General features: G+C 34.3%; 1 protein-coding gene across 4 annotated transcripts in view; it reads left to right on the top strand.

The window, feature by feature from the left end:
- Window positions 1-337: 337 nt before the first annotated feature.
- The window catches only part of LOC123539409 (uncharacterized), a 102,423-nt gene continuing 93,660 nt past the window's right edge, over window positions 338-9,100 (top strand). For 3 of the 4 annotated variants that reach the window (XM_053530173.1, XM_053530172.1, XM_053530174.1), the window contains exon 1: window positions 2,482-3,526. In XM_053530173.1, coding sequence (XP_053386148.1) covers window positions 2,800-3,526 — 727 coding nt within the window. In that variant the 5' untranslated portion in view covers window positions 2,482-2,799. Of the gene's footprint in view, window positions 452-2,481; window positions 3,527-9,100 lie in introns of those variants that run through there. The other variant, XM_053530171.1, reaches the window with a different exon arrangement.

Genomic DNA, 9,100 nt, shown 5'->3' with positions numbered 1-9,100 from the left:
TGCTCACTTGTAGAATGTCTCTACCCAGAAGAAAAAATAAATATATAATAATCTTTCACTGGTTGTTTGATCCAATTTTACGTAAAAGATAAATATTACTGTGCACGAATAATTACATAAGTGTAATTCGTTTTGATTAACGACATTTACCGCATAAGAGTCATCAGGCCCTATACACCTCGGGTGTAAAGATGAAATTTTCGTTAAAACATCGGAAACTCACGTCCGATTTGCAATAACAGGTAGGCAAGAAATACAAGTGTAGGCCGTAACACAATATCATAGATGTTCACCGTGACTTAAGTTATAGGTATGAATGATACAGTATCGTATTTTTTTTCCTTGGTGAGATATTTTTGCATGTTAACCTGTGAATTCCTGCGATATTTATCTCACCGAAGATGTGACAAGCACAATATAGAAATGGAGTTTAACTGGTAAAAGTAATTAGGTAATTTTCAGGAAGTAGACTTTGGAAATACTTACTACTCTGTGTGTGTGGAATTATTTCACGTGGAAGTTTAGACGTTTATTGTTTTACAATTATTGTTGTGATTATTTTTTTGTTTGGCAACAGACGTTCAGGATGCAAAGGTGCACACTAATTACCTAATAGAATTGCGAATGAGCAGATCGAAAAAAAAAGTGCGACGGAATATACCAATGTACTTGAGAATTTTACGACATGCTTTGGATACATGTATAATTTGGTACAAAAATATTTAACAAAAAAGAATGTAAATGAAACTTATAGTGGTATCTTATATTTCACTTTTTCTTCTATGAATATTTCGTATGAATATGTCTAGACATTGATATCAGTGTTTTAAACGTCATTCAGGTGACATAAGTGCGCATGTGGTGTTTTCTAAATTAATTTCGGAACAGGAGCTCTTAAAACTACACTATCACAACCTTGAATGATTGAGGAGTGTACTTTAATTTGTTTAAACAGGTTGTATTATGCATAAAGATTCACCTTTAAGATTACATGATAGTCTTTCCCGAAACGTGAAACCATTTTCAGTATGTCAACCTCTGACACGTAAATTGTTCAAAAATGAATGTAAAATTGAGTACAATGAAAGTATTTGTTTAGTTGAATAAATCTTGGCACAGTACTAATTGTGCGCATAAAAATGCACTTTCGTTGACGCATGCATGGAATAGTGAACCATTCATCTGATTATCTTAACAAATCTTGAAACAATCGTCGGTCTTTGTAGTTAATGATACATAATCATTCTGTCGTTATTTATGATACCTTACAATTAGCAGGTCTTAATTGTAAAATACGTAAGCTATCCATGTTTTCATGATTAATTGTTTTTATATTTTCTGCAATATATTATGCTGTATTTATTCGGTATGTGTTTTATGATACGTGGATTATCTGAATGTTTAGTTTATGATACTTTAACATTACTTTTAGGTTTAATACTGTTAGTATTCTGTACTTTATGATGTGTAAAGAAGTGGTCGTTCATGATACGTTCTATAATACGTAAGTAAACAGTGTCTGTTTATGATTATAATACGCTGGTAAACGGTACTTGTTTATGATACGTCTACGAAACGTGCTTGATTTTTGATACGTGCGGACTGACTTTACTTTGGTTGCTTGTTTACGATACTTCAATACATAACACTTGTTTACGATAGCTTAGTGAACGATACTTGTTTATGTCACATGAGTAAACAGTGATTTCCTATGCTACGTTAGTGAACAGTGTTTGTCTATACTACGTTAGTGAACAGTGCTTGTTTATGTCACGTTAGTAAACAGTGTTTTTCTGTGCTACGTTAGTAAACAGGGCTTGTTTATGCTACGTTAGTGAACATTGCTTGTTAATATGTCACGTTAGTAAACAGTGTTTTTCTATGCTACTTTAGTAAACAGTGCTTGTCTGTGCTACGTTAGTGAACAATGCTTATCTGTGATACCATCGTAAATATGATACAGTAGAAACCGGTGTGCTTGTTTATGATACGACTGAATTTACATTTTCTCTTCCATAATACTTAACGAAGTCACAACTCTTCTTGTTTAAAGATTATCTTTTGAACACGCTCCTTGCAATTACATTGCAAAGTGGTTAACTTTAACTAATGCAAGTACTTTTTTTTCAGACTTTATTCCTCTAAATACATATTGTTCATATTAATTAAACCCATATCTCTTTGAACGTTCATAAGCCAAACGTTAATGAAAAAACACCCTATATAATGTATAAAGAAAAAAAGAAAAGAAATAATTTTACTTTACATCCCTCCTCCTACCTCGTATATAAAATAGATGATACAGACGTGTAATATCTACTTATTCTACGCTTGCAAAGTTTTCAATTATTTTCCGACTGATTGGAGAAATTACGATGCGTTTATACGAATATATATCTATAGTAATGTATTAAATTTTACATACGTTTTCGTTGCATCATTGCATACATATTTTATCTATTCTGTATTGTATATTTACAGTGCAAATAAAACCACTGATCGTAGGAAATGAGTAAAATTCTTGAGGATCGGCCTGAGGAAAGATAGTTTTTCGAAGTAGTTCAAACACAATACGGACCATGGTGTAGAGTTAACGATGGATTAGAAAGTGATCATTAAAAAACTGAGAAAAAAAAGTTTTAATATAATGAAAAACAGACGGAAGGAATTCTGCAGGTGTTAAGAGATCATAGGGTGAAAGTTTTCCTACATTCCAAGGAATTTAAACCTATTTTCCGTTTTACCGTTCCGCTTTGAGATTTTTTTATTCCAGTCGGTTTTTCACAGGAGTGAAAAAAAATGGAGTATATACGGAGCATAGTATTAATTTTTCTTATAGTACCATTTCTGTCTGTGATAAAAGTATCTAATGCATTACATTTCACCAAAACATCTAGAACGTTTGCGAAATTTCCAAAATGGAATGCATGTACCAACAGTTCATTTAGTTTTGATTTTAAAACTGGAAACAGCAAGGCCCTGCTCATGTATACGGATGATAACGGTGGCTATGATTACGTCGAGTTAATGGTTCACGGCGGCGCGGTGCGTTTACGTATGAATATCGTTGACGGACATGAAGGCAGCATCGAAATAACGTTAGGACGTAACGTAAACGACAGACGTTGGCACAGAGTAGAAGTTCAGAGAAACCGTATGGAAACAACGTTATATCTGGATGAATTTCACGAAAGCAGGGTTGCGTTTGGCTCCGACTTCTATTTTGGAAATGTTAGCAGAAACAATTTTGTATATTTTGGTGGGTTACCTCGGAGTTATAGAAGTACCTTAAGCAAACTATCATTGCCCTCGGTTTATGCTGAGCCGCGCCTTGAAGGAGATATACGAAATGTGATTTATGGTAACTGCTCGTGCCGCCCCGTGCGAGGAGAGATGCTGGAAGGGGAGTCGATTTCACGTGTACCTATGGAAGGATGCGAAGTGAAAAATGAGTGTGGTCGATGCCTGTGTATAAGCGGGGATGATGGGCCAGGCTGCCAGTGTCTAGGCTTCAGTTGCCCACAGGGTAAGTTTTATAGTATATCAACGTATATTGCACGTGCAAATAGGTCAAAATCTAGTCGGTGTATATATTTTAGTCTCGTGTGATGCACTTTTGCAAACGTATACTGTGGTAGTCAATTTCATAAAATGTCGAGTAAATAAAATCTGGTCTATCTAACTATAGCCCGCATGGCATTAAAATTTTAAATATAATACCTAAAAAATGGCAATTTTGTACATGTATCAAGTTATTCTGTCAAATTACTACAAAACTAATCTAAATATAGTAATTAAGATCTATTATTACTCGAGGACTAAAATCATTTCCATCACTTATACAAGTTAACAGAGTCCTCACACACCCTTGGTTCATTAGCAGTCGCTATAGGGATTCTTCTCTTAATTATTATCACAGCTTCACTATCTGTACTTTCTGCTACGTCTTCACACTAGTCCATTATAATGACTTCGAGACTTGGCTCATCAGTAATTACTTTCCTATGTGTACCAGTCTTTTGCTGTATACATTATCGATATCGCCTCATTTCCTTTCAACAATTAACATATGACTAGCTGTAGCAGAACACTCTCACACGAATAATTGTAAGAACTATCAGCAGTTGAATGAGTAGTATAGCAGTACTGATTATTATTGCGATTTCCCTTTATCATAAAAGCATTGATTTTAGAATCATCAATATCTGCATAGGCGTAACTTCATCATCGTCATCATCAGTATCACCATCATCATCGCCATCATCAACATCATATTTTTCTTTTTCATCATCATCATCATCTTCGTCGTCATCGTCATCATCATCATCATAAATTTTAGATTGTCATAAATGTCATCATCATCGCTGCGTTAATTATTATCACCATCGACATCATTGTTATTTTAAAATCCTCTTAATCATCATAATGGGGTATAGTATTCGCCAACATCATCATCATCATCATCATCATCACCACCACCACCATCACCATGAGCAACATTGTCATCATCATCACCATCATCATCATCGGCGAATGGTTTAGTATTCATCATCATAATCATCATCAGCTGTACCAGCAGCAGCATCATTATAATTATCTGAATGTGCATCAACGATTGTTGTAAAAGGTTGATTTTTTCACACTGACACAATTAAAGTCATCATTAAAATCATCTTCATCTTCATCATCATCATCGGCAGCAATGGCATTTACAGTAGCAGCATTACAGTTTGGTAGTAGAATGTAATTCTTTTTAAGGGGGTTAGTGGGCAGATGCTTCAAATTTCTTACAAATTTGAGTTAAACAGGACTGGAATTTCATGCAACATTTTCGGTGTTGCCAAAATAAAGTCTGTAAATGTTTTCTTTCAGAGAAAAATCGTTTTCTGTTGATTTATGTTTCTTTTCAAATTACGTTTTCTGTAAATAATTTCCCCCATAAAACATATCCAAATACGTATCATAGTGAACAATAGATATATCGAAGCGCATTGTCTTTGTTTTTAGAACACTCATTTTAAGTGGACCTGTATTTTCTTTCGCAGAACTCCTAGCGGCTAAGTACATATGAGCCGCGCCATGAGAAAACCAACATAGTGCATTTACGATCAGCATGGATCCAGAACAGCCTGCACATCCGCGCAGTCTGATCAGGGTCCATGCTGTTCGCTAATGGTTTCTCTAATTGCAATAGGCTTTGAAAACGAACAGCATGGCAGGCTGCTGGGCGCAAATGCACTATGTTGGTTTTCTCATGGCGCGGCTCAGTTATCGAAACGCAATGTTTTTGTGTTTAGAACACTCATTTTAGTGAACCTGTATTTTATTTCGCAGAAGTTCAAGTGGTTTAAAACTTATTTTTATTATTCAATTTTCATCCAAAAATACAGATTGAGCAATTGAAAATGTGTTGCACTAATAAACAGTAGAAAAAGGTAATGATACTCATCTTACGCGAAATGCACATGAATAGTTAACAATAAAGAAGAAAATGCCTTAAAATGATATCAACTACACGACTATAAAATCATAAAAAAAAGTTAATTGATGTTTTCGATATACCCACTTCAGATGATAAAGAAATGAACAACCACTGATTTGATTTGTTTATGTTTTATCCTGAAATATCTAAATTATATATGTACTATGTTCGCCTCACTGAACCTTTTATGTCATATAGAAAGGATGTGTCATTTAAACAGCCAGTCAAGGGATCGACAAAGTCTGGTGGCTTAAAGACCTGCTTCAGGCCTACCTTTTAACCTTAAACTGTCACTGAAAAAGCATGAAAATCCTGACTATGTACGTAAATGATTCCAACAATTCATGCGATACCTCTTCAGCTAAATTAGTTTGGAAGCAAACTGACCGTCTGTAACGTATATCAGAATTCCAGACATTGATTAACTAATTATCCGAAGATCAAAACCATGTTCCACCGTGATGTTAATAATGTAACTTACAAATACCTGTGATTATTAAGCACTTAACAGGTTGCACAGGGGCGTGTAGTTGCGAAATCTGTTTTTTACATTGTTCTAAATATTTTCAAATACTATGTAGTAACATCAATAATCAGGAATTCTTTTCATTTTTTAGTTTGGCTTTGAGCAATATCTTAAAAAGGAAAGAATTCTTGAAAATAAGTTAGTCCTTTTATAAAGCTGAAAAATATTATTCAAATCGAACCACTGTTGAAAAAGCAATGGCAGTTTGAATTTTAAAATAATTGACTCGCTGTTAATTACTGTAGCCATTTTTTACAAAGTACTGTTTAGCAGAAACCATTTTAAAATCAACATCTTAATAAAGGTTAAATCCGCCATTTTCTTTTATTTGGCCAGGGAAAGAAAATGCCTGCCATTTTGATTAAATATTAAACTGTTCAGTCGATGTGTTCACCTTAACCCGCAACTTTCCTAGGTAATGTCACTTACAACTCCAAGCCCCGTTTCTGTACTGTCGGAACCTTCTGCAACCCCATATCTATTCCAAACATTATAGAAATGCAAATACAACTGTGCCAACATTCATCTACTGTCTGTTTCCGCCACCAAGTCAGAAGTTCTATTAGAGTTTAATATTGCCGGGTGCCGGCGGATCGTAGTCCTCCACAGTCCCCACATGACAGTTCGAAAATTCTCCTGTCCAGGGACCGAAAAATTATCTATACGTCTAAATACCAAATGCTTTCCACGCAAATACATGAATTCAAGACCTTGTGCGTTTATGTCACGGCCGTAGTGGGAATGCTGGGCGGGTTAGAGTTGGCATAACTTTGAACAATTGGTAATTATACCAGATTAACGGAATAAAGTCGTAAATTAGGTTTGTATATGATATATAGACATACAATTGTTATGATCTTGGAGTTACGCCGACCTCCTGCTCTCTATGTAGTCAATTACCATACTACCGATCATAGTAATGCTGAACTGCAGCCGTTTTGCCTCAAAATGGACGCAACGCAGTTGGTATTCGCTACTAAAATTCGGCTAAATTTCGTAGTCACCACCAAATATTGCGTTGTGATAAGGCGTGTTATGCCTCTAAATGGAAGAATCACAATTTAGTATTCGCTGCTAAACTTCAGTTGAATTTTGCTGTCACTGTCAAATTGCGTTGCTGCCATTTTAAGGCATAACATAACGCTAATGTACCAGTAACAACTTTAAACCTACTTCAGAAAAAGCAGAGAAAATTACGAAATCGACACTTTTCTAACGAAATATTTTTAATCAAACTTGGCTAATGTAGGGTTATTCTCACGCCTGAAGTGTTACTGATTCATTTTATTACAGGCAATAAATAGCTTGCACCAAACGAATAGTGAAATGTTGCATTATTACGATGTGTTTAAAATTGAAACTGATCTAACCCGTGCACGAATCAGCGGGGTGAGCCTTAACCCGCCAGATAAAAGTACAGGTAGGCAAACAAACTTGCAGGTAAATTTATCGGAGGAAAGCTATGTAGAATACATTGTAATTCCCTTTTATTATTTTATATAATTTTCGGACTTTTGTCCCTTTTTAAGAAACTTTGGTTATTTATTTAACAGAAACGCTCTCATATCTGGACAGGAAATGAGTGACTTTGTTTAATTATATATAGTCATGTAGTTCGAAAAATTAATGAAAGAAGACAGACAGGCATCGAGACGGACGAATAGGCATACATAGTCGGTGTTTGAAAATGGTTAAGGTAGATCACAGGATACGATAGGGAATGAAATTAATAAAAGAATGGCTGTCAGGGTATAACAGTATAAATGCATATTTATTAAAAGTCATTTTTTTTACACGCCAAAAAAGATTATAGTCAAAGTGAGCATATGTGGCTATCGACAGTTTTCATCCACAGCATGTTAACGACAAATTTTAAAAGTTAAATGGGTACTTGAGAACAGTGCAGGAATGATTGGAGCTAATTTTTAAGACTGCCCGGCCAAACTGACCACCTGTATTGGCTATTTTAACAGTCAGAAATTTACCATAAATCTGCCATTCATCTGAGAATTCCAGAAAGCTCAATAAACAAAGTGATTGCAGATGTTGGATTTACTTTCTATTCTGTTATAGATGTTTACAGCTGATTGCTAAACTTTTTGCTCGCATATATCGAAACCTTTATTAGTTAAAAAACCCCAAAGTTTTGGCTACATTAAATGCATTAATAAGGCTGTAATAATGAAAACAATCATGCAGAGGGAAGGTAAATAATTAACAAAATATTCTTGTTGTTTTATTCGATTTTTTTTTCAGCTCCTCTGTTCAAATATCTTTTGAATCATATTGTAGAACAGTTTTAAAATAAAATAAGAAATAAACTAAAAACATAGTTATCCTTAAGTAAAATGTTTGGCCGTTTCATAAAACAATGCTGAAGATAAAAAATACCTCTTAAAACAATGCTGTAGATAAAAAAATACCTCTTAAATCAATGCTGAAGATAAAAATACCTCTTAAAACAATGCTGAAGATAAAAAATACCAGGCCTTCTCTTAAAACAATGCTGAAGATAAAAAATACCTCTTAAAACAATGCTGAAGATAAAAATACCTCTTAAAACAATGCTGAAGATTAAAATACAAGGCCTTCTCTTAAAACAATGCTGAAGATTAAAACATATTAGACCGTGTAATAAAACAAAGCTGAAGATCAAAATAGTAGTTTCTTGTTTTGCATTTTTATTTCTGAAGAAGACGTTTAAGAAATGGATAGCCAAAAAAACTGGAAAAATGCCTCTTACATGTTGATCTCTAGTAAAATAACATGCCTGGCAGTCTCAAAACGAAAGCTTGCGATTGGTCAAGATTAAAGTTGATTACGTCATTCGCTCGATTTGCAAACACATTTTATAACCTTGATTAAGTTTAACTTACGTATTGTTTGGATATATTTTTTTTTTATTTCGATATATATTTCTCCTACATAAAAATCTTTAAAATGCCCTAAATTACTCTGAGTTCGTATTGAGAAATTAACAGAGCATTTCGGGTCGAAAAAAAAGTAATAAATGATTGTGGTGAGCGTAGATACTGCACTTGCCTGTAACCAAACATAGCATGAATTTGATTTTTTGCTGAAACTGCCTAGAA

Source organism: Mercenaria mercenaria, chromosome 18, assembly GCF_021730395.1.
Source record: "Mercenaria mercenaria strain notata chromosome 18, MADL_Memer_1, whole genome shotgun sequence".
Lineage (NCBI taxonomy): Eukaryota > Metazoa > Mollusca > Bivalvia > Venerida > Veneridae > Mercenaria > Mercenaria mercenaria.
The sequence above is the reverse complement of the archived record's forward strand: the minus strand, read 5'-3'. Positions and strand labels throughout refer to the sequence as shown.